Below are 25830 nucleotides of genomic sequence, written 5' to 3'. Positions count from 1 at the left end.
TGGCTCTAACAAGTAAATGTTAGTTTGAGAATATACGTGTCACTGTTACATCTTGAGAGCCTATAGGAGCTCAATAAAGATTTGTTACATGAAAGAATGGTAAATAATTCATAATTAATCAAAATACAGAATTCAAAGAGGAATGGATAGATAGGAGACAAGGCTATACCAATGGCCAAAGACCAAATCATGGACTATCCACTACGACATTTAATAGGTAACAGTAACTTAAGAGTTTAAAGGAAAGGCATAACATAATTAAATCCACATTGTATGAAGATCATCTTGGCTACACTGTGTAGGGTGGTGTGAGAAGGATAAGCATGAAGGCCAGAAGACTACTGAAAGAAATAGAAGTCCTAAATTAAGGCAGTAGCAGTGGCAATAGGGAAGAGAAATAATGAGTTGATTAAAAACTATAAACCATGGTGATTGGCTGGATATGTGAGGTGAAAGAGAAATTAGGGAAAACTTCCAGATTTCTTGCCCAAGCAATACAGTTTCTGGTGTGCTCTTCACTCAAATAGAAATCAGCAGAAGATTTGCAGGGTGGGAAGCAGGGAATTGATGAGTTCCATTTGGGATAAGTTGAGTTCCTAGCAGGCGGCCTTGACATGCAAGACTTAATGTGCAGGAATGGAGCTTGGGAAAGAAGCCTGTGTTTGAAGTACAGGTTTGGGAGAGCGGTGGGCATAGAGATGGTAACCGAAGCTGTGGGAGTAGAGGAGATCACCCAGGGAGATTGTGTGGCCTTAAAAGAAACCAAGACAAGACCTTGGGGAACATCAACAATTTCAGGCATAAGAAAAGGAATCTAAGGAGACTGATGAGGAAGGAATCTAAGGTGTAAGGGAGAGGACAGTTGGTAGGTTAAGCCCAGGTTGGGGAAATGTGATAGACGGTGGTGTACTCACTGAGATGAGAAAAGGCGACGGAGGAGCAGATCTGTGGAGACGAAAGGCCGTTGTGGGGCACATGGAAGTTGGAAGTGCCTGTAGGACATCTAAGTATGTGGAGGTATCCAGTAGCCAGATTATGACCGGAGGTTAGAAGAGGTCAGACCCACAGACCTCTTCCTGAACCGTTGTCGTGTTCTCTAACTACTTTTGCTGTCTCTATTTCTCTTATTCTTCCAAATCTGCCCTTCCACCATTCCTCTTACGGATTAGAACATGAACTTTGGAGTCAGACTGCCAGACCGAATCCTGGATCTGTCATTTACTGGTCACTTAGGGAATTGACTTTACGTCTTTGTGCGTGATTTTCTCACTGTAAAATGGAGTGAAAACTGAACTACCTCACAGGTTTATTGGGAGTACTAAATTAATAGACATAAAGCACTTTGAACAGTGCTTGGACATAGAATGTTAGCTGTCATTAGTTTATCGTCCCCATCATTGTTTATCATTAATCTCATTTCACAGAGGTGGCGTGTTGCCAGTGTTGTCCTCTGAAGGATAGCTCTGGTCATGTCCTTGTTCTATTCAACAACTTTTTTTTTTTTTAAAGATTTTGTTTATTTATTTGACAGAGATCACAAGTAGGCAGAGAGGCAGGCAGAGAGAGAGGAAGAAGCAGGCTCCCTGCTGAGCAGAGAGCCCGATGTGGGGCTTGATCCCAGAACCCTGGGATCATGACCTGAGCCAAAGGCAGAGGCTTTAACCCACTGAGCTACCCAGGCACCCTCAACAACTTTTTTTTGAAGACTTCCCCCTACTTTTAGAAAAAGTTTGAACTTCCAGGTTCCTCATGATCTAGCTCCAGCACTGAGTCCTGGAATGTTAGTGAGATTGGGCCTCAGAAGCCACCCCACTCAACTTCTGCATTTTTACACATGAGCAGAGTACGGAATTCCAGACTTTCTTCTCATTGCACCCTTGCTTTTCTATGTCCCATTCTGGATTCATGCACGAGACCGACAGCATCACCATTCTGTCAAAACCAGAACCACACTTGCCTTTACCCATTTGATCGCCTCCTTCCAGAGTAGTTCATGAGGCTCTGTAACTTCCACTCTGTCTCATTTTACCTCAGACCTTCCAGGGAAGACAATGCCGTGACTTTCCCATTTGCTCTAATTAGCAACGTCTCCTTCCCCTCCTGTGGGCGGACTGATAAAGGAACAGCCCTCTGGCACCTCTTTAAAGGCCAGTATTGTGTCCTGAATTGACGTGAAGAGACTTGGTGAGGAACCAAGGCTTGGTAAGAAACTTCAGGTTGCTCATGTGAGAGAAATTCATAGAGAATGCCTAGCATAATATCCTAGAGTCAGTTGCTGTTTTGGAGGTGGTATAGTCTTGGATGGCCTCTTAAGCTAAGGAAACAATAAAGGTTTAGATGGTGGTGGCTGCTATTTTTTCAACTAAAAAAAGTTGAGGGAGAGCTATAGGCAGCCCGCATGGGGCTAATGACTAAGGGAGGCCATTACAGATTACCCAATCTGGCAAATTAGCTCCTGGTGATAAGATCAGACATCCTGCATCCCATATGAACCTTTTCCCATTATCTTCAGGTCATTTAGTTTTAATTACTTATGGTAAATTTGGGAAAAGTAATTAAATTGCGGTCACATGAGACTTTATTACCCTGCTGCTGTTACATCTGACCAGAGTGGCAGAGTAGAAACATGAATTTGTCCAGAAGGGAGTTTCTCATATTCCAGGCTTGCTTGTCTGTCAGCAGTGGTGAGCTGCCGAGACTTTCTGGACAGTGGCTTGGACATCTGCCCAAGGTCCTTAGGTCATGAGGGATGCTAATAGGACTACCTTGGGGAAGGTATAGGCCAGACTGCAGAGAAGGCCCCTGCCTGACTTTCTCATTTTCAGTTCCTGGTGGAAGTTCCATGTCTATGACAGCTGAAGCCCAGGAATTCAAAGTCTAGTGAAAACTTCATGTCACGGCTTCAGTGTCAGTTCTGTGCTCTGCATCTTTGGCTTTCTGGTCCTGAACAACATCTCCTGCATCTCCTCCTAGTCCATAGTGAATGACCCAGGGGGTAAGGTAGCTCCTTCACATGTGGGCAGGCAGGCCAGGCAGCCAAGTTTTCACCTAGATTTTCTGTGTTTTCTGTAGGCAGCAAGTGCCCACTGTCAAAGTCCAACAATATATTATTGTTTCTCATTGTTACCCTGAGTGTCCTCTTCACCTACACTCAGCTGACTGCCCAGCTCACTGGGTCCCTTTTCCACTCCCCTTTATTCCTGACATTCACTCTGCCTGAATTGCCTCTTTCTAGAGATCTTTACCTATAGAAATCCTCCTACTCATCTTTCAAAGTCCAATACATATTCCAACTACTCCATGTAGCCGTCTTTCCCCCACCTCTGTGTTCCCTGTGCACCTATAACACTTGATGTATGTTCATGTGCCATTTAGTGCATCTTTTTTTTCCCTCAATAGACTACAGATTCCTTGAATACAGAAATAGTTCTCCTCTATCTCTGTATCTCTTAATGCCTAATACTGTACTTTTTATATACTAGGTATCTTGGGAAGTATTTACTGAACGAAAAACAGGAATCCCTAATTTATCCTTCCCTACCATAATTGGCTGAGCGTCTGTCAAGAGAGCTGTGTGTACTACTAGAAAAAGTGGTAGAGTACCTCACTCCTTAAAACTCACCAAAATAAAAACATACAAGCAAAACCAGAAAAGGAAACTTTATCTACAATAAAACTAGATAATACCACCACGTACTAGTATACAGACTGAGGAATATCTGCCAGATACAATGGAATGCAGATCAAATCCAAAAAGAACATCAAGATTTGACCAACATAAAGAATAAGGGCATGGGTAAACCAAAGAATTGGCAAACATCTCTTTTGCAAAATCTTTTTTTTTAAAGATTTTATTTATTTGATAGAGACAGAGATCACAAGTAGGCAGAGAGACAGGCAGAGGGAGAAGGGGAAGCAGGCTCCCCGCTCAGCAGAGAGCCCCATGTGGGGCTCAATCCCAGGACCCTGAGATCACAACCTGAGCCGAAGGCGGAGGCTTAACCCACTGAGCCACCCAGGTGCCCCACTTTTGCAAAATCTTAAGGCACATGGAACTGACAGAAAAAACCACTGAGGCACATAGGAGGGCTGGCCTCAGACTTTTCTGTGAGAACATTTAAGGCAAACATTTAGGAGTGAAACAACATTTAGAAAATTTGGAGGGAAAATGATTGTGACCTAAGAGTCCCATAACTAATCCAAGTTATGGTTGAAATATAAAATCATCAGAAATACTCCAGGGGTTCAGGAAATGTGTCACCCAAGAACCCTCTGGAAAACTCTCCTTGAAAACATAATAGAGGGGCATCTGGGTGGCTCAGCTGGTAAGCCACTGTCTTCGGCTCAGGTCATGATCCCAGGGTCCTGGGATCGGGCTCCAGGTCAGGCAAGCTCCATGCTCAGCAGGAGGCCTGCTTCTCCCTCTCCCACTCCCCCTGCTTGTATTCCCTCTCTCACTGTCTCTCTCTCTGTGTCAAATAAATAAATAAAATCTTAAAAAATAGTAATAATAATAGAGCCAAGTAAGAAATGAAACAAAATACTGATTAATGGGTTGGTTGTATATAAAAGTGAACTCCCTTAAACATAAAATTAAGTATGTGGTAATTAGTGTTGCAAAAGGACCATGATTATTGGAAGAATTTTGTCCATGTTTCTTCAGTAACACTCTTGAAAATACCAAATTATGAAATCTTGGAAAGATCCCCTGGACTTAAAGGAGCTCCTTAGGACTTTTGACTCATTTTTTGCCTCTACCCTAAACCCATCTTCTTAGGTGGAGAATACTACTGCTTAATTCTTTGAGGTTGTTACTTCATTACTTTGATTCCCTCCAAAGCCTTCTTTTTCTTAGCCTCTCTTTAGGGAATAGAAGGACTTGGATTTATTAGGAGGGAAACATTTCTCACCACTAAACCTTTATATAGTAAACCAAAGGGAACCAAAGGGAGGAAATTTTCAGCTTGTTCACTGAAGCCAATACATTTTCATCTAGAGGACCAAGAGCAAGAGTGGCCAGACAGAAAGGTAAAATATTTCTTCAAGCATTATGTCTCATTACCTGAATCGACCTGGATGAATACCACAAATAATAATGTTGAAGGAGAAAAAACCAAGTTGCAGAGGGAAACATAGAGAATTATAGCATTTATATAAAATTTTGAAACATGGAAAACAATACTATATGTTGTCTACTAATATATACTTTTTTCTGTGCCTAAAATATTTCTTTAAAAAAAATATTTTATCTGTTTACTTGAAAGAGAGAGAGATCACAAGTAGGCAGAGAGGCAAGCAGAGGGAGAAGGGGAAGCAGGCTCCCCACTGAGCAGAGAGCCCGATGCGGGGCTCAATCCCAGGACCCTGGGAACATGACCTGAGCCGAAGGCAGAGGCTTAACCCACTGAGCCGCCAGGCGCCTCTGTGCCTGAAATATTTCATTAAAAATAATACGTGGAGGATACCTGGGTGGATCAGTTGGTTAAGCCTCTGTCTTTGGCTCAGGTCATGATCCCAGGGTCCTTGGATCGAGTCCTGCAATGGGCTCCTTACTCAGTGGGGAGCCTGCTTCTCCCTCTGTCTGCTGCAACCCCTGCTTTTGTGCTCATTCTCTCTCTCTCTCTCTCTCATTCTCTGACAAATAAATACAGAAAATCTTTAATAATAATAATAATAATACATGGTTATTCATCTAGAGGGACTCCTGGACAAGGACCCCTTGGGCTAAGCTTAGAAGGCTCTTGCCTCTGGGGAAATCTGGGTGAATCAACCATAATCTTTGGGCTGAAGTAGTGAACTGGCCTAAAGTAGGCCTTTAGTCTATACCTAGAAAAACTATGTGTATCTCCAGTTCCATACTCTTTCCTTACCCAAGGTTATGAGTAAGTTTAGAAAGCCTACCAGCTCCTTCCAGAGAAGAACGTACCTGTCCTCAAGGTTACTGAACAGATTGATGGCTCTTTGCCAAATACTGCCCAGTCACCGGCTGAGTCCAAGCCCCTCACACAAAGGAGAGTCACTTACCACTATGTATGCTTGGGCACATTGCTTAGCCACTGCAAGCCTCAAATTTCTCTGTAAAAATTAGAATAAATACCACCATCCCTGCAGGCTTGCCAAAAGGATTGAGTTACATAATGAACTTAAAATGCTTTGTGTAATGACTGAGAAATATTCGACATCAGAGTTATGTGAGTTCCCTTTTCTTCTGTAATAAACTGAAGAAAGTTCTAACCAAAGCCAGAAGAGCAACTAAAATTTGGAGGCCCTTTTGCTTCCCTGGCCAGGGGTTCTTCATTTTTTTTTTTTTTTTAAGATTTTATTTATTGGGGCGCCTGAATGGCTCAGTCATTAAGCATCTACCTTCAGCTCAGGTCGTGATCCCAGGGTCCTGGGATCGAGCCCCACATCTGGCTCCCTGCTCAGCAGGAAGCCTGCTTCTCCCTCTCCCACCCCCTGTTTATGTTCCCTCTCTTGCTGTATGTCTTTCTCTGTCAAAAAAATGAATAAAACCTTGTAAAAAAAAGATTTATCTATTTGAGAGAGAGTGGTGGGGAGGGACAGAAGGAGAAAGATGAGAAGCAGGCTCCCCAGGATTATGCCCTTTCCTGGAAGCAGAGGCTTAACCAACTGAGCCACCCAGGCGCCCCCAGGGCTTCTTCCTTGTATCCTAGGCCCTGGAACATCATGTGGTATAGTACGCCTGGCCAAGCAGTGGATCTCCAGACCTTGCTGCAGACCTCTGTGGTCTTTCTCATAGTCTCTTCTCCACTGAAGCATTAGGATTTTCAGGGTAGTTTCCCAAAGCCTGAAGTTTTGCTTAAAATTTAACCACACCAAGGGGCACCTGGGTGGCTCAGTCAGTTAAACATCCGATTCTTGATTTTGGCTCAGGGTGTGATCTCAGGGTTGTGAAGGAGCCCAGCCTTCTGCTCAGCTCTGAGCTGAGCATGAAGGATGGTTAAGATTCTCTCTCCCTCTTCCCTTGCCCCCCCAAAATTTAACCCCACCAAGTAGAAATGAGGACTGAAACCCATTAATCTTAGCCATCTCTCAGCAGCTTCTTAGAAAAACAACCAGGTATTAGCACAGCAGAGTCCTTAGTACTGAGCTAAGAGTTAAAACTACATTGCAAAAACCATAGTTTTGGCATTGGGTCAGTTCTTTGCTGGAGCTGTAGAGAAGTCACCTCCCCTTGGCTTTATGCACTAACCAGAAAAGGCAAAGCAGGGACGCCTGGGTGGCTCGTTGGGTTAAGCCTCTGCCTTTGCCTCAGGTCATGATCTCAGGGTCCTGGGACTGAGCCCCACATTGGGCTCTCTGCTCAGCAGGGAGCCTGCTTCCCCCCCCCCCCCCCCCCCCCCCCCCCCCCCCCCCCCCCTGCCTCTCTGCCTTCCTGTGTTTGTGTGTGTGTGTGTGTGTGTGTGTGTGTGTGTGTGTGTCAAATAAATCTTAAAAAAAAAAAAAAGAAAAGGCAAAGCCATTATTATAGATTGGCAACCTGGAAAGAGCTTACTTGATATGGTAGTATCATCCTTCCTCTCCAGTGTGAGCACACACACACACATCCAGTAAAATCCTTAATCTTAGAATTTCTTTCTGGAGAGACGGAAAGCTCTATTGGCTTGACATTTTTCCGGAATACCTCGGCCTTGCTCATGGAGGTGACTTGTGACTATAGCAGTGGTTATAGGGAACAATGAAGAACCCAATGGCAGAAAAGAGCTTCACACTCACTAAACATTTTGTCAGGTGTTCATCTCAAAGCCTTCTGCAGATCCACTGACCAAGAGCTTCAGGAGAGCCCCAGCTTCTTTTCAGTCAACCCACTTTTTCCCCACCATATCTGCAGATTCTGCATTGCTAGTTTATGGGTCTCAGAGGGAATTACACATAAACTAAATGAGACGAGGTTCCTGAACACCTCAATCAGACTGGCTAGACCGAAGGAGAACCCAGGCTATCCATTCCTATGGAATTCTGACCTCAATCAGTCTAGCCTCTTCCTTCCAGAAATGGTTCCCACTTATATCCCAAATCCCAAAATAGCTATGTAGTAGTCTCTAATTATGGCCTCTTGAATTCCTCTTGGCTGTTTTGGTCTATGCCGACTATGTTTACCCCTTTCCTAGCTCCAGAGCCTTTGTTCTCAGGCTCTTAAACTACTGAGCAGGAGATATCCTCCTACTCCCACTCTGGAAAAAGAAAGAAGTCTTTTCGATGAGAAGCTAGTAGCCAATTGTAAGCCTGCTTTGTCCCAGGAACCTATTTCTGAGGCTTTCTATACTTCCTTACTACTCTTCTTGGGGAATTTTCATCAAGAAGCAGGAGCCATGGGGCACCTGGGTGGCTCGGTGGGTTAAAGCCTCTGCCTTGGGCTCAGGTCATGATCCCAGGGTCCTGGGATCGAGCCCCGCATCAGGCTCTCTGCTCAGCAGGGAGCCTGCTTCCTCCTCTCTCTCTGCCTGCCTCTCTGCCTACTTGTGATCTCTGTCTGTCAAATAAATAAATAAAATCTTTAAAAAAAAAAAAAAGAAGAAGAAGAAGCAGGAGCCACTTTGGCTGCTAACTGAACTGCTTTGCCTAAAGCAGAATACAAGTTGGAAAGTTCTGGAAGGTCCCTTAATGTCCACCCACTGTGTATCCCGATTTTTTGTGTGTATATTCTGAATCTGAGCCAAAAAACAAACTAATACTGTCTGCCTGTCTCCAGCCCACTCCACAGAGGTGCTGTGGCTTTTGCCTTTTGCTGCTTTCCGACTGGCTTAACCTTCCAGAAGAATAGAGATAAAGACGACTCTGGAATGCTATAGCAGGCTAGAATTCCTTTTCTGCATTTTACTAAAAAGTCTTGGCGTTTGGGAAGAATCTTTTTTAATAGCCTCTGCGCAAATAGTTTCAGGCTTTGGAATGTCCTCCTCGCCATCCCCCATGCCTCCTGGGTTGCCTGAGGATTTTTCCTTAATTGGCGTTTTGTTTTGTTTTGTTTTGTTTTGTTTTGTTTAAATGGATGCTCACACCCTTCCTACTCACCTTCCTTCTCCGCTTTAGCTGCCCACTTCTGACTCTTCAAGGTAGTGAATATTTCCCTGTTAGGGACGAGCCCTTCCCTCCACAGAGCCATTTGGCTCTCAGGAGCAGCTTGGCAATTCCAAGCAAGCTTCCTCCAGTCTTTCCTTCCCTTGATTTCTTTATATGGCGTTATGATTAAATGTATGGATTCTGGAGTCAGGCAGCCCTAGATTTGAATCTGCTGCTTGGTAATTATGTGGTTTGGGGCAAATGGTTTAACTTCCCTAAATCTGTTTGTTACCTCATCTGCAAAATGTGGTTGTTATTTTTTACTGCATCAGAGGCAAAAATGATACTCCCAGAATCATCTAGGAAGCTCTTTTTTTCTAAATACATGAGGCCCCCATCTCAGACCTACCAAAAGGATTGATGGAAGCCAAGACAATGAGGGTGTTTTTGTTTATTTTTTGCACTGCCCAAGTGATTTTTCTGATTAAATGGCTGGATTTGTAAGTCACTCCTGTAACGTACCTAGAGTATTTACTTGCACAACATCTAGCATAGAGTAGGTAGGCAGTGGGTGCTAGCAAAGGTTTTCAAAAGGACCTGTCTTCTCACCTACCAGTCTTCAGGAGCCAGAATGATGCTCTTTAAACACATTAAAATGCCAAGAACAAGAGTTGCTACTCTTGAGAATGTAGGATCTGGGGTAGTCTTTTTTTTTTTTTTTTTTTAAGATTTTTATTTATTGGGACGCCTGGGTGACTCAGTTGGTTAAACAGCTGCCTTTGGCTCAGGTCATGTTCCCAGGGTTCTGGAATCAAGTCCCACATCAGGCTCCTTGCTTGGTGGGGAATCTGCTTCTCTCTCTCCCTCTGTCTGCCACTCTGCCTGCTTGTGATCTCTCTCTGTCAAATAAATAAATGAAACCTTTTAAAAATATTTATTTATTTATTTGTTTGTTTGTTTGTTTGACAGAGAGAGGGAGAGAGATCACAAGGCAGAGAGGCAGGCAGACAGAGAGGGGGAAGCAGACTCCCTGCAGGGCAGAGAGCCCGACGTGGGGCTCGATCCCCAGACCCTAAGATCATGACCTGAGCAGAAAGCAGAGGCTTAACCTACTGAGCCACCCAGGCGCCCCCGGAGTAGTCTTTGATGTGGCCTGGAGCTAGTTTAAAAAACACTGGGTTTTGTTTCTTGTTTTTGTTTTCTAAATGAGTTTGGTTTTGATTAACCAAAAGTCTGTACTGAGAGCCGTGGGGCACCTGCTGTTCCCATAGCTGATCTCCTAGGGAGATTCATGAGACTTAAGCTTTAAATGAAATTTGGGATATATTCCCAGGTGAGCAGCTGAGTGGTGGGTCAGTGCAGGGACGGGTACCTAAAGAACTGAAGTCATGGGGTCTGCAGTTTTCAAGCCTTGGCGGGAAAGATCATTTGGAGCCTGTCTGAAATCTGGACTTCCCTAAAACCAGGTCCACCCTTGGGCCGGCTGAGCCATTCTGTCTCCCAGTGATAATTTGAGGCATGTAGCCATTAACTGGATGGAGCAGCTATTCCTAGCCTATGGAGGAGCCAGAACCCCCAACCCATAGTGGTGAGGATGCTGATGAGAGCCACGGGCATTCTGTAACCCAGCTGTTTATTGTGTTCCAGAAGCAACATCCAAGACAGCGTTATCTGCAACAATGCTGTGATAGAGAAGGGAGCGGACATCAAGAACTGCCTAATTGGAAGTGGCCAGAGGATTGAAGCCAAAGGTAAACCAAATTACAATCACAGATGCCACTTTTTTCCTAGCACGGTAGTACAGTTGGTGCTCAGTGCTGGTGACGATTAGGGGACAAGCACATGCATTCTCTGTGGGTGAGACCATGAATTGATAAAGCCGTCTTTGGAGGAGAATTGACATCATTGTCAAACCTGTTAATTTTGACTTAACAGTTCCATGTTTAGGAATGCATCTTACAGATAATCTCATAAATATATACAGCCTTGTTATCAAAAATTTTAAAACATAACCAAAAAGATCTAATGGCCCAGATTAGCACCAATACTTTACAGTGGCTCTTGGGCCTATGTGAGAAGGGCCAGTAATCCAGCAAAAGTGTTGAAACCCGCTTTTGACCTCCTAGACTCCTTGAGCACCTTGTCTCACCTGCTCTTGAAGAGAGGTAGTCCCGTAGGTTCCTGGCCTGGGGGAAGTTTAGCCGTTTCTTCGGAAACCGTTCACTCAGAGCTCCTGTCTTGGAGATGGCAGTGTTAGCTCACTCAGCTCTGCCACTGGAGAAGAACTGTACAGGCATGGCTCGTTTTACTGCGCTGCACAGATACTGCATTTCTTTTACAAATTGAGGGTTTGTTGTGACCTTGTGTTGAGCAAGTCTCTGCGTACCATTTTTCCAAAAATATTTGCTCACTTCATGTCTCTGTGTCACATTTTGGTAATTCTTGCAATATTTCAAACTTTTTCATTGTTATCATATTTGTTCTGGTGATCTGTGGTCGGTGATTTTTGATGTTACTATTGTAATGGGCAGGGGCTCCACAGACTGCATCTTCATTTATCTTTTTTTAAAGTTTTGTGGGGTTTTTTAAGATTTTATTTATTTATTTGACAGACAGAGATCACAAGTAGACAGAGAGGCAGGCACAGAGAGAGAAGGAAGCAGGCTCCCTGCTGAGCAGAGAGCCCAATTCGGGGCTCGATATCAGGACCCTGGGATCATGACCTGAGCCAAAGGCAGAAGCTTTAACCCACTGAGCCACCCAGGCACCCCTTAATTTATCTTAATTGATAAACTTTATGTGTGTTCTAACTGCTTGACCAACCAGTCATTCCCATCTCTTTCCTATCCTCCAGTCTCCCTATTCCTTGAGAGGCAATATTGAAATTAGGCCAGTTGGGGCACCTGGGTGGCTCAGTCAGTTAAGCGTCTACCTTTGGCTCTGGTCATGATGCCAGATTCTGGGATCAAGGCCACATTGGGCTCCATTCTCAGTGGGGAGTCTGCTTGTTCCTCTCCCTCTGTGCCTCCCACAGCTTGTGCACTCGCTCTCTCTCTCAAACAAATAAAAACTTAAAAAAATTTTTTTAAATGAAATTAGGCCAATTAATAACCCTGCAATGGCCTCTAAGTGTTCAAGTGAAAGGAAGAATTGCACATCTCTCACTTTTTTTTTTTTTTTAACGCCTTACTTTAAATCAAAAGCTAGAAATGAGTAAACTTTTAAGTGAGGGAGACATGTTAAAAGCCGAGATAGGCTGAAAGCTGGGCCTTCTGCACCAAATAGACAAGTTGTGAATTCAAAGGAAAAGTTCTTGAAGGAAATTAAAAGTGCTACTGTAGTGAGCACACAAATGATAAGCAAAACAAACTTATTGCTGATATGGAGAAAGTTTTAGTGGTCGGAATAGAAGATCAAGCCTGCCACAATATTCCCTTAAACCAAAGCCTCACCAGAGCAAGGCCCTCACTCTCTTCAATTCTGCGAAGGTTGAGAGAGGGGAGGAAGCTGTAGGAGAAAAGTCAGAAGCTAGCAGAGGTGGGTTCCTGAGGTTGGAGGAAAGAAGCCCATATTCGTAACATAGAAGTACAAGGTCCCCCTCTCCCTCTGCCCCTTCCCCACAGACCTACCCCCTGCCCCACTTGCTTGTGTTCTCTCTCTCTCTCTCTCTCTAAAAAAAGAAATATATTTCTTAAGGCTGTAGCTGCCATAGTTATTCCTCTGATGGATCTGGGTAAAGTAAACTGAAAACCTTCTAGAGGGGTGCCTGGGAGGCTCAGTCAGTTTCAGCTGGTTTCAGCTCAGGTCATGATCTCAGGATTGGGAGACTGAGCCTGTGTAGGGCTCTGTGCTCAGTTGGGAGTCTGCTTGAGATCCTCTCTCTCCCCTTCTATGTCCCCCTTCCCCACATGCTCATGCTCTCTGCCTCTCTAAAATATATAAAAAAAAAAAAAAAAAAGAAAGAAAGAAAGAAAGAAAAAACGAACATTTGTGATGCATAGGGAGAGGTCAAAATACTATCATGAGCAGGACTTCGGAAGAAGGTGGTTCCAGCCCTCACGGGTGACTGTGAGGGGTTGAGCACGTGAGCGGAGGAAGTGACCGCAGATGGGCTGGAAAGAGCAAGAGAACAAGAGTCAGAAGAGGCACCTGAAGGAGCGGCTGAAGTGCGGCCGTCTCTTGAGAAAACCTGAACAAGTGAGGAGTTACAGCTTATGGAGGAACAAAGACAGTGGTTTCTGGAGATGGAACCTGCTCCCGGTGAAGACACTGTGAAGATCATGGAGATGACAGTAAAGGATTTAGGACATTCTGTAAACTTAGTTGCTGAAGCGGCTTTAGGGTCGGAGAGAACTGAGTTCCCATTTTGAAAGAAGTTCTGCTCTGGGTAAAATGCTATCAAACAGCATCACGTGCTACAGGGAAATCGTTTCCGAAAGGAAGAGCCAATCAGTGCAGCAGACTTCCTTGTTGTCTTATTTGAAGAAACCACCACAGCTGCCCCAGCCTTCAGCGCCCACCAACCTGACCGGTCAGCAGCCATCAACAGCGAAGCCAGACCCTCCACCAGTGAAAAGATTAGGATTCGCTGAAAACTCAGATGATAGCCTTTTTTAGCAATAAATTATTTCTATTTATTTATTTAGACATAATGCTGTTGCACAATTCATGGACTACTGTATATTGTAAACATAACTTGTATATGCACTGGGAAACCAAAAAATTCATTTAACTTGCTTTAGTGTAATATTCACTTTATTGAAGTGGAACCAAACATGCACCATCTCTGAGGTTTGCCTCTGTGTAGTGCATGAGAGACACAAGAATCAGGGCTTCTCTGATGGGCTGAGAATCTGAATGGTTCCATACTTTGGCTGGGTGTTTTTTTTATTTTTTTAAAAGATTTTATTTATTTATTTATTTGACAAAGAGAGACACAGCAGAGAGAGGGATCACAAGCAGGGGGAGTGGGAGAGGGAGAAGCAGGCTTCCTGGCGAGTGGGGAGCCCGATGCAGGCTCAATCCCAGGACCCTGGGATCATGACCTGAGCTGAAGGCAGACGCTTAATGACTGAGCCACCCAGGCGCCCCTGCCTAGGTGTTTTTAAACAGAAAATAGACAAAAAGCTCAAGATCAATAAAAATGGCTATTCTTTTTGAGATTATTTCTACATCTAGAATATAGTAGAGTAAGAGAGCTGCTGAAGGAATTAACTGGTAGAAACCACATCATTTTCCTTCTCCCCAGCAAACAGAAAACTTCTTCAGTTTTTTTCTCCTTTCCTTTTTATTTATTTTTATTTTTTTTAAGATTGTTTTTATTTATTTATCTACCTATCTACCTATCAGTCAATCAACCCAAGAGAGAGAGAGCACAGGCAGAAGGAGCCACAGGCAGGGGGAGAAGCAGGCTCCCCGCTGAGCAGGGAGCCCCACACGGGACTCAATCCCAGGACCCTGGGATCATGCCGAAGGCAGCAGCTCAACCCACTGAGCCACTCAAGTGTCCCTTTCCTTCCCTTTTTTTAAAAGCTACATACCTCCCTTCGGAGCTTTAGAATCAAACAGACCTGGATTCACGTCTCAGCTGTGCAGCTCACTGGTTAGATTTTTCCTCCCTAGACCTTAGATTTTCGAAACTAGAAAAATTGAGACAATAACAATGATCTTGGAGAACTGTTGTGAGAATTAAATATAATTAAATGTTGTGAGGTGCACATGCAGCTCCGGGAGCACACAAGGGCCCTGGAGTGTCCTGTCCACACAGTCCCGCTGTGCCACTCCACGCCCTGTACATGCCCTCTCTGTCTGGAATCCCTCTTTTGAAGACTCTGCCCAAGTGTTTTCTCCTCTGCAGAACCTTCCCTGACTCTTCCCATGACTCCCTACAGCCAAACGAAGCAAGCATTCCTTCTTCCTCTGCACCCCTGAACTTTGTTAGCACCTTTATTAAAATACAGTCACAGGTTATGGCAGTTACCTATGACTGTGCCTTCTCTACTGACTGAGATCCTTAAGGCCAGGGATTGACCTAGTATGCATCCCTAGCTCTCAGAACAGGTTTAGGGGCACCTGGGTGTCTCGGTTGTTAAGTGTCTGCCTTCAGCTCAAGTCATCATTCCGGGCTTATGGGATCGAGCCCCGCATTGGGCTCCCCACTCAGCGGGAAGCCTGCTTTTCCCACTCCCCCTGCTTGTGTTCCCTCTCTCTCTGTGTCTCAATCTGTCAAATAAATAAATGAAATCTTTAAAAAAAAAAAAAAAACTGGTTTATAGTTTATAATGGGGGGTGGGAATGAGTGAGGGAGGGAATGAGTGAATGAATTTTGGATCCATAGAACCTACTTTCTGAAATTTCAGGGCAGAAACAGGGTGCCAAGAAAGTCATATGTGAGGTGGTTGCTATTACCATGAGATCTCTCCTGACTTTTTTTTTTAAACTTTCGCTTTCACAAGAACCACATGTAATATTGGTAAATGAATTGGGGAGGTGTGGCCTTGGCCTGAAACCATCCTTCACCTTTATTTCTCTACCTGAGACTAGATGCAGCCTTCCTCTGCGATCCCTTTCTTCTCACATTTTAACCACTTTCTTCCTCTATGTGAGAATGGTCATTTCTGAGAAGCCTTTCCCAAGTGTCACTAGTTTACCAGTAAGGTAAGCATTATAATGAAGCATCATAACAAACTCTGGCTGATTTAAGCCGATAAAAAAAAATCCGAGCCCACAGTTCTACGATGGCTGCAGAATCAAGCTTAAAAACTGGGTTATAGCTGAGATGTATGCGCCAAACCATTGTGCCGAGGACCCCACTGCCATCCTCACTAACCACTGGATACCCTGGCTTGCACTGCTGCTTCCACCACCCAGCAAGCCCAAAGTGGGTTCTCTCTGGTTCCTGTTTCTTTGTATCACTATTTCTCAGCCCAGAGTTTGGGGTGGCTGCATCTGGAGGTGAAGCCTGGTCAGACATCTATGCCCTTGTTATAAGGAAGGCTGGCATTTTTAATTAGTGCCAGACACATTCCACCCAGTGCCTCACCAGAGAACTTTCAAGCAGGAGCATTGGTCAACAGCAGCACTGCAGCCTTTGGTGTTTTCTTCAGTGATGGTGCGCGAGTGCAAGGGCCGGCACACCAACTGCAACTCCCAGCACTGGCCACGTGGACAGCACTCCCCTCCTGGAACGCCATTGGCTTCCAGTTGTTTGTAGCTTTGAAGATTCATTTCTTTTTAGAGAGCGAGAGAGTATGCGCGCATGCACACATACACACACACACACACACACACACACACACACGAGAGGTGGGAGGGACAGTGGGAGAGAGACAAGCCAACTCTGTGCTGAGTGTGGAGCCCTGCGCAGGGCTCGATCTCACCATCCTGAGATCATAACCTAAGCTGAAACCAAGAGTCAGATGCTTAACCGACTGTGCCACCCAGGTGCCCCTGTTGTTTATAACTTTAAAATGTTCTCAGGGGTGCCTGGGTGGCTCAGTGGGTTAAAGCCTCTGCCTTCAGCTCAGGTCATGATCCCAGAGTGCTGGAATTAAGCCCTGCATCAGACTCTCTGCTCAGTGGGGAGACTGCTTCCTCCACTTTCTCTCTGCCTGCCTCTCTACCTACTTGTGATCTCTGTCTGTCAAATAAATAAATAAAATCTTTTTTAAAAAAATAATAAAATAAAATAAAATGTTCTCAAATACACTATCTTATTGGATTCTCATAAAAACCCTCTGAGGTAGGTGGGGATCCATTACTGACCCATCTGGTGAAGTGGAAACTGAGACTTTAAAAAGTTGAAATTTGTGCTCGCTTCGGCAGCACATATACTAAAAAGTTGAAATTTGGGGGCACCTGGGTAGCTCAGTGGGTTAAAGCCTCTGCTTCCAGCTTGGGTCATGATCCCAGGGTCCTGGGATCGAGCCCCGCATCGGGCTCTCTGCTTCCCCTTCTCTCTCTGCCTGACTCTCTGCCTACTTGTGATCTCTGTCTGTCAAATAAATAAATAAAATCTTCTTAAAAAATTAAAAATTTTTTTAAAAGTTAAAAAATAAAACTCTTAATTTTAAAAAAGTGGTGGGTTTTTTTTGTTTTGTTTTGTTTTTTTAAAGAGGATTCAGGGGGCGCCTGGGTGGCTCAGTGGGTTAAAGCCTCTGCCTTCAGCTCAGGTCATGATCCCAGGATGGTGAGATCCCGCATCGGGCTCTCTGCTCAGCGGGGAGCCTGCTTCCTCCTCTCTCTCTGCCTGTCTCTCTACCTACTTGTGATCTCTATCTGTCAAATGAATAAATAAAAAAAATCTTTAAAAAAATAAAGAGGATTCAGAACACCAGCCTTTTCTCTAACCCCATGGAAGGCCTTGGAAAGGGTCCCCAGAGTTTCAAAAGCAGCTGCTCAGCTGGTCTGTGGAGCTGCTTTCTTATCCTGTCCCCTCCCTGTCACCTCATTGCATTTCTCTGTCCTTCTTTGTTCTCTTCTTTTTTTTTTTTTTTAAGATTTTATTTATTTATTTGACACACAGAGATCACAAGTAGGTAGAGAGGCAGGCAGAGAGAGAGAGGAGGAAGCAGGCTCCCTGCTGAGCAGAGAGCCGGATGCGGGGCTCCATCCCAGGACCCCGAGATTGTGACCTGAGCTGAATGCAGAGGCTTAACCTACTGAGCCACCCATGCACCACCCTTTGTTCTCTTCTTTTTGGGTTTGTGGCCCCAAACAATGTTTCTTGCACCTCCTTCCTACCTCTTTGTCTCTGTCCATTGTCTCCTGCTCAGCAGCAAGTAGAAGCATCCTCCAGTGCTTTCTCCTTTTAGTCAGTCCCTCCTGGAGCCAGGAGCTGCTTCCTTTTGTGGTTTTTAAAAGTTTAGACTCCACAGGCATATTTGAATGCATGAACTCCTTTTGCCACTGCCCTAGAGGATCCCTCCTTTCTCGTGTGCTGGGACCTGGGACCTGGGACCTCACAGCTTCTGCTGCTTCTCCTCCCCATTTCCAATAAAGTCATGGTGCTCCTTCCTTTTACTTTGCGAGGACCCTTTCCATTCTGTGTGCAGAGTGCATACATGACAATGGAATGCCAGACATTGGGGCATTAAGTCATGGCATCTCCCATCAGGGAGCACAAGACTGGGCTAGCCAAACCCCTGGATGTCATAGGCTTTAGCATCTCATGGACTTCTGGCTCTAACACCCTGTGACCCTATTTTAGAAGGAGACCCTTTAATGGTCCTCCTAAAAGAGAGGTTGCCAGGGAAGTATCATCTGGACTGTAAACTGGAAAATCCCAACGCTTCCTGTTCGCACTGTCACTTGTCTTTGCAGCTGAGCATTATGCAGAAGGCAAATTCCCAGCCATCAGTGCAGCCCTCCGGAGCTGTACCATGGATGAGCCGGGCAAGCACCAACACCCCAGATCCTCAGCAGCGAACAGCTCAGTAGATGGCCGAGTCCCCAGTCAGTCTTCCTCACCTGGAGAGATTTCAGGAAAAAATATTCATCCTCAGAAGCAGTGCCGTTCCCTCTCCAGATTTCAGTCATTTGCATACCAGAAAGTCACTCTGTCCATATGAGTCTTATACCCCCAAAATGTGATTCTTACAAGCCAGTGTAGCCCTCTATGCCCTCTTCTAGCACCAGCAGCAGTATGAGCCGTTTTCTAACAGAACTCTCCAGGTTTTCTCACCCGCACCCCAGCATACTCAGTTAATGAGATTATCTCTGGCAAAAATCCTGGTGGTCAAGTTTGACCTCCCGCTCAAGCCAGTGGGAGAGCCACAGTTGTCAAAGTAAAAACCTGGAGACTCCGGTTGGAGACTTCATGTGAGTCTCTTCTCATGGTCAGTGAGATGACTCGAATCTCTTCCCTGTGACCCCAGTGATCCATCCTGTGGCCCTGAAAGTAGACGGGATGGGCACGAAGGTCAAGCCCTGGCTAGCAGGAATCCTTCCCAGCTTCCCAGCAGTGCCGCTTTTCATCTGCAGCTTGTCATTCCCTTCGTCCCACTGGTTTCTCCTCAACTTAGCAGCCTCTGTTTGTACTCTCAGGGAAGGATCCTTAGGATCTGTTTCCAGCCCAGAACTTCTTGAGTGTTCATTGGAACCTGCTTCCAACCCTGGCCAAGCAGAACTAGTACTGCTTGTTGCTGCCCTCCAGATTTCCTCCACCGTCCAGAATCCCCGTGAAAATACATCCATCCCCCAAGCACCAAATCTAGCCTGTCTTCCCTGAACCCAATGAGCAAGTCTTCTCCCACCCCCAGGCCAAGAGCAGACCAGAGGGTCGCGGGGGAGATGGGTAGGGCGGGCCAAAGAAGGCTTAAGTGTTTATTTGGAACCTGGCAGAAAGAAAGCCTTGTCTGCCCCACCCAGACTCATTTGCCCTTCTGGTCTGGAGCACTGAGGGCCACAGAGAGTGTTAATTAGAACTAAGACTGTCTGCAGAACAGTCCAGTGTCTCTGGAATCTAGGGAGAGACTGGTGAAGGAAGAATAAATGTTGGGCTCTAGAAAGGAGATGAGGAGGCTGACTCATGGCTGTAGAGAGACAAAGGGTAAAAAGGGGCTTTTGGACAAACCCTGAGAGTCTAGCCAAAGTAGTATTTCCTTTACTCTTTCCCTGTCATTCTTATCTCAACGGTGGATCCTAATTGACGGTCACACTCCAGGACCATCCCCAGCCCTAGGGAATGCTGCGGTCTGAACAGTATCTGGGCCTCCTTCCCATTCCCTTCACTGAAGAAAACAGATGGTTCTGAAGCCCAAAAGCGAGGAGCTCGGAGGGCGGGACTCCAGGCCAGCCCCAGCCCCGTTCCATAACTTATGTTTAATACTTACAAAAGCCTGGAGCTGGGCGCTTTCTATCCATTCATCTCATAAAATCCCCACTTGACGAGGGAACTAAAGCCTAAAGACAGGAAAGAATCTGCTCAGAGGCCAATTACAACTCTTTTTGGACGCCCGGGTAGCTCTGTTGGTTAAGTGTGTGCCTCTGGCTCAGGTCGGGATCTCAGTGTCCTGGGGCAGAGTCCCGCATCTCCCTCTGCCTGCCACTCCCCCTCCCCTGCTTATACTCTCACTCTGTCAAATAAATAAATAAAATCTTTAAAAAAAACAAAACATTGGGGCACCTGGGTGGCTCAGTGGGTTAAAGCCTCTGCCTTCAGCTCAGGTCATGATCTCAGGGTCCTCGGATCGAGCCTCGCATCGGGCTCTCTGCTCGGCAGGGAGCCTGCTTCCCCCTCTCTCTGCCTGCCTCTCTGCCTGCTTGTGATCTCTGTCAAATAAATAAATAAAATCTTTTTAAAAAATTAAAAAAAAAAAAAAAATCCCAAAACACAACTCAAGTCCTTTTGACTCAGAAGGTCTTTCCTTTCCGGCATTGTCATCTTTTCTTCCTAGCTTTCCTATCCTTTTCTTCTCTGAGTTTGCGGCTGTGCAGCATGATGCCGTAATAGCAGACTTTGTGAAAAGCCGAGACGTAGCTTTCTCTTCCTATGGGGAAAGTTAGAGAAGTAGGCCTGAGGGTGCTCTTCTCTAAGCACCCTTGCCCTAAAGCTCCAAACGTGTCAATTATATCCCGACGGAGGCTGGGCCTTCTCTTCTGTATGTGCTTCGTTTCCTACCTCTGTCACGTACCTGTACTGTCACGTAACCCCCAAACACACACACATTCAACAAACTATTACTGCCTCCTATATTCTAGGCTAGAGGTGTGAAGATGAATAAGATTTGCCTCTTCCTGTCCATTTGCCCCCAGTACAGAAACAGGCAAGTAAAGAAATAATTACAGAAAAGTTTCCCGGGTGTGATGGCAGGAGATGGTCAGGGTTAATTAAGGACATAAAAGAGAAATCGGTCAGTTCTGGCCCAAGGAAGGAATTAATACTAAATCTTGAACTTTGGGGCTATTTATCAAATACACAAAGGGAAGACCCTCTCAAGCAAAGGGGAACCATGTAAGCAAGCACTTGAAGGCAAAAACAATCCAATGTGTTGGAAACTGCAGATCATTTGCAAAATCTAGAATATGGGGTACAAGGGAGATATAGCAAGAAACAAAGTGGAAAAGTTGGGTAGAACAGAAGACATGTCTGAATTCTTTTTTTTTTTTTAAAGAACAGTGTTTTGTTTTGTTTTTTAAAGATTTTATTTATTTATTCGATAGGCAGAGATCACAAGTAGGCAGAGAGGCAGGCAGAGAGAGAGAGAGGTGGAAGCAGGCCCCCTGCTGAGCAGAGAGCCCAATGCGGGGCTCGATCCCAGGACCCTGAGATCATGACCTGAGCCTAAGGCAGAGGCTTTAACCCATTGAGCCACCCAGGCGTCCCAGACATGTCTGAATTCTTAAGGTCTCTAAAGCTGCAGTCAGAAACCCCCTTAGAAGCTCCAGCCTATGGAAAATATGAAGAAACCCAAACATGTCTCTGTCAATCTCAGTCCCATCATCAAGGATCTTCATCTCGCTGCACCAACCCCTTCGAAGACTGAAGTGAGCGTCAGGAAAGCCAAAATTTCTGCCTTACCTATCAGGGTCACATCCAACTTCCCAAGTTATGACAAGAAACATTGGATCCCTAGAAGCCACAGGAAGCTTGCCCAGAAAGAACCGATCTTCAGCCAGCTGGTCAGCTTTTTCTGTCTGAGCCAATAGAAGGCAGGAAAACTCTCCTCTCTCCTGCTTGTGCCTCATACCTCCAGGCAAGAAGTAGAAGACATGCCCCTGGTTCCCCCTACCCCTTCCAGACTGTTGGTTCACTGCCTCCATTCTCTAACTATTATTCCTAGAAAACTAACCCTTTCCTTACCTTCCACCCCATCACTGGTCATCTTCCAGGGTGCTCCCTTAACTATATTGAAGGCTCATAGTCTTCCTCTTCGCTCCTTCTCTTCTAAACATCTTAGACTACTTACACTCAGCTTTACAATTCTCTGAGCTTCTCTATACTCTAACCAGCCCTCATCTCCTTTCAACTTTTGCTCTCCACTTGATAATCATACCCTATCCTCATCACTACCCAGGACCTCTGAAATCTTTCCTGTGCCAGTAGCTGTGCTGGATACTGGGGTAGGAACATAAATACACCGGCCCTACCCTTGAGAGTCTTACAGGGAAGTGTAGGAGAATGAGATAATGACGTAGAGACAGAGATATGTATCAGGTGGTGTTTTCACAGAGCAGGAAATGGACAGGTTGGAAGGGAAGGTGCCACTAATAGTGGAGCTGCTGGATTAGGGCATTTAGGGCAGAAGTGTGATGGGATGAGGGCCAAGAAAGGCATTCTAGACAGAGGGAACAGCCTGTGCAGAGGTCTAGAGCTACAAAATAGTATGGCTGGCAGGTATACTTGCACAATGGTGGAATGTGAAGCTGTAGGGGTAGGCTAGGATCAGGTCAGGGAGGGCCATATTTTGGATTTTACAAAACAATGGCCACTGCTTATCCGGCACTTCAGGATTCCTTAAGTCACTGAAATCTCACAACAGCTCTATGCAGTAGGTGGTATTATTTCCATGTGAGGCATCCTCCCTCTCCTTTTGAGATCTCCATTTAACTGTTGAGTGTCCCTGCTTCTCACCCTTTCCCCCTCACCCCCTACCATTTGGCCACACCACAGTATTTCATGCTCCCCTTCCTTGTATCTTTATACCTTTGCTCATGTTGTTCCAGCAACCTAGAATGCCTTCCCTTTGATACACTGCCTGGAAAACCTGTATTCATCCTTTAAGACCCATCCAGTTTCCCTCCTGTGTGAGGTGTCCTGGAAGCTAGGTTTAGAAAGAATGAGTCCACAGGCGCCTGGTGGCTCAGTTGGTTAAGCAGCTGCCTTCCGCTCCGGTCATGATCCCCAGGGTCCTGGGATCAAGCCCTGTGTCAGGTTCCCTGCTCAGTGGAGAGCCTGCTTCTCCCTCTTCCTGTGCCTTCCGCTCTGCCCATTTATGCTCTATCTCTCTGTCAAATAAATAAAAATCTTTTTAAAAAGAAAGAAAAAGTGAGTCTTTCCCTCCTGTGTTGGAAAATGCTGCCTCTCCTATAATCCCTTTGGCAAAGTGTATTCCCAAGACCTTCTCAAGGGCAGAGCCACATAGGAGACAAATAAATGTTTATGAATGCAGAAGTTAGAAATAATTTGGTTTGAAATGACACCTTTATTGCCAGTTCTCAAACAACGTTTTTCTTTTCTTTTGTAGCCAAACGAGTGAACGAGGTGATCGTGGGGAGTGACCAGCTCATGGAGATCTGAGTTCTGAGCAAGTCAGACTCCTTTCTCTTGGCCCTCAGAACTACACATGTTGGCTGGCCCACCTGTTTGACTGTGTATTTATTTCCCAATAAAGAAGGGCTCCCATGGGGCACCTGGCTGGCTCAATCAGTAGAGCATGAGGCTCTTGATCTCGGGGTTGTGATTTTGAGCCCCACATTGGGTATAAAATTTATTTAAATAAACTTTAAAAGGGGTGGGGGGGAGCATTCCCAAAGGTATGCCAGAGACTTGTGGAGTAGTCGCAAGCTCCACTGATGTGGTGGGCTCCAAGGATACACAGTGTGGGCTTGAGTCACATGGTAAAAACCTTCTAGAGCCAAGCCTAGTCCATAAAAGCATCTTCCACCTGAAAGGACCCAGAGGTACTTCAATTCCTGACCCTGATCAGGCTTTCTAGACCCACAGGCCTAGCTGCTGGCAGCTGCCAGTTTGGGCAGCCTGGCCCCCATCCTTAGTCCAGGACTTACTCCTCTGTCCCCCATACCTGCCACACGGATTCCCAGCCCCTGCCACCACCCCACCCGCTCACCTCCCTCACCCGCCATTCACTCCCTACTTGCCAGTCACTAGTCAGTTTTTCCAGGTCAACTGCTGTCTTTTGGAGACTTAAAACATGCAGGAGGCTGCCTTGGCCTAGGCATCAAGTCTGATTCCACTGGTCTCGCTGGAGGCAAGAGCAATAAGAGAAAGCCATGGGGCCCCTGGGTGGCTTAGCTCACGCCTTCAGCTCACATCATGATCCCGGGGTCCTGGGAGTGAGTCCTGTGTTGGGCTCCCTGCTCAACAGGGAGCCTGCTTCCCCCTCTCCATCTGCCTGCTGCTCTGCCTGCCTGTGCGTGTGCTCTTTCTCTCTGATAGGTAAATAAAATCTTTCTTAAAATAAATAAATAAAAATAAAAGAGAGCCGTGATCTATGAAGCCAGACAGACTCCTTCTCACCTCCCTTAATGAGGAGTCTAAGGTCTATTCAACCTGGTAAGTAAGAGCCAGGAGCCCATATCATGATTTGAAATTCTTTCTGACTCTTCTCCAGCTGCACTCCTTTATATCCTAATTATACTGCCTCTCCTGCTTGAGATAATTAAGAAGTGAGACTTCCATACTCACAGCCCTTCTGGAATCCTGTCCACCTTCCCTCTACCACCCCCACTCCCAAACACACGTACCCTCGGCTCTTGCCTGTCCCTGCACTACTTTACAACCTGCAGGTGTCTGGTGGAAGATAAAAGCGGTTCCTGGGGTGAAATTTCACCTCCTAGAATTATCAAAGTAAAGGTTTCCCTTGATGTGTTCACTGTGGGTGGCAGTAATTATAAAGAATGATTTGAAATACTGGTTTCCACGTTGCTTTAAAAATCCAAAGTCTCTAAAGTTCATTGGAGTAATCTTGCCAGAATCTTAGCGCCGCTCTCGTTGAACTTGAGAGAAACAGGATGAGCGCGCCTACCCTGGGGGGTCTCCACCTCCACCAGCCTTCTTGGGAGCTCCACATCCCTACCACTGGGGAGGACAAGGTTCTCCAAGGTTTGCCCTCATCAGATAGGAGCTGAAATGGGCCAGCGGAAGTGCTTGAAAGAGACAGGACTTCGGGGAAGGAGGGAGTAAAAAATGGGGCAGTGCCCCGGTGCAGCTGGGGGGGGGGGGGTCCCCCTTTGGCAATGCAGTGAAATCTGTGGATTCCAGACGATTCCAGGTGGAAGAAGACCTGCCCTCCCCAATGTTGCTTGGCTTTGGCCGATTCACTGCCTCACTTCTGTCCCTGTGTTTCCACATCTGCAAAATGGGAAAGTCACACTGGATAACTTTTAAAGGCTCTTCCTATTCTCAAATTCTGTCCCTCTCTCAGTGCTTTCTGACCCTTGGGATCTGGGTGGCCCAAGAGGCCAGAAGACTACTCCTTGTCAACAGAAAGGGGATGGAGCTGGATAGGTTTGGAAGGAAGTAGGCAAGGGACAAGAAGGGATTGATTAAGCTGTTCCAGAACCTTCCTATACCCCTTCCTGATCTTTCCCACGGAGCCCTTGGAATCCCTGACAATAAGGTAGAAGAAAGACGTCTCCTCTAACTTTCCTTGCACAAGCCCGTGAGCAGCCCTGCTCCAAGGAAAGGAGGGAGCTGGAGAAAAGAGGACAAGGTAGGGGTTTCCCAGGGGAAGGCCTTGCTAAGTGTAAGTCCCAGCTGGGAACAGCCCCCGGCCCAGGACACTGCTGCGATTGTCTCCAGCAGCACCGGGATTGACTGGGTGCCCAAGATGCTTTAATTTCTCTTCTCTTTGCTCTATTTGTTTGCCAGAAGGCAGGGACCATTTTTGTTTCCTTTTGGCAACAGCTACAGAGAGTGTGAATATACCTAAGATATAGTGAGCAATGAATGTCCACTGGCTAACCGCCTGTCCGTGGGAAAGAAGCCAGAAGAACCAGGCGGGTAAAGGAGTCCCCTGCCCCCCTTTCCCAGGGATGCTCCATGAGGGAAGTGAAAGAGAAAGGGGGCTTTCAGTAGGGATCACGGAGGACTCTGGGGAGGTGTTGAGCAACTATGCCTGGAGTTCT

General features: G+C 45.9%; 1 protein-coding gene across 4 annotated transcripts in view; it reads left to right on the top strand.

Moving 5' to 3' along the window:
* Positions 1–23380, top strand: part of LOC111143451 (eukaryotic translation initiation factor 2B subunit gamma) — a 129019-nt gene extending 105639 nt beyond the window's left edge. For all 4 annotated transcript variants that reach the window (XM_022497207.1, XM_022497206.1, XM_022497208.1 and 1 more), the window contains exons 11-12: positions 10669–10772; positions 23208–23380. In XM_022497207.1, coding sequence (XP_022352915.1) covers positions 10669–10772; positions 23208–23260 — 157 coding nt within the window. In that variant the 3' untranslated portion in view covers positions 23261–23380. The remainder of the gene's footprint in view (positions 1–10668; positions 10773–23207) is intronic.
* The last annotated feature ends 2450 nt before the right edge of the window (positions 23381–25830 follow it).

This window comes from Enhydra lutris, unplaced genomic scaffold (genome assembly GCF_002288905.1).
Source record: "Enhydra lutris kenyoni isolate GAN:26980312 unplaced genomic scaffold, ASM228890v2 scaffoldscaffold9, whole genome shotgun sequence".
In the NCBI taxonomy this organism is placed as follows: domain Eukaryota; kingdom Metazoa; phylum Chordata; class Mammalia; order Carnivora; family Mustelidae; genus Enhydra; species Enhydra lutris.
The sequence above is the reverse complement of the archived record's forward strand: the minus strand, read 5'-3'. Positions and strand labels throughout refer to the sequence as shown.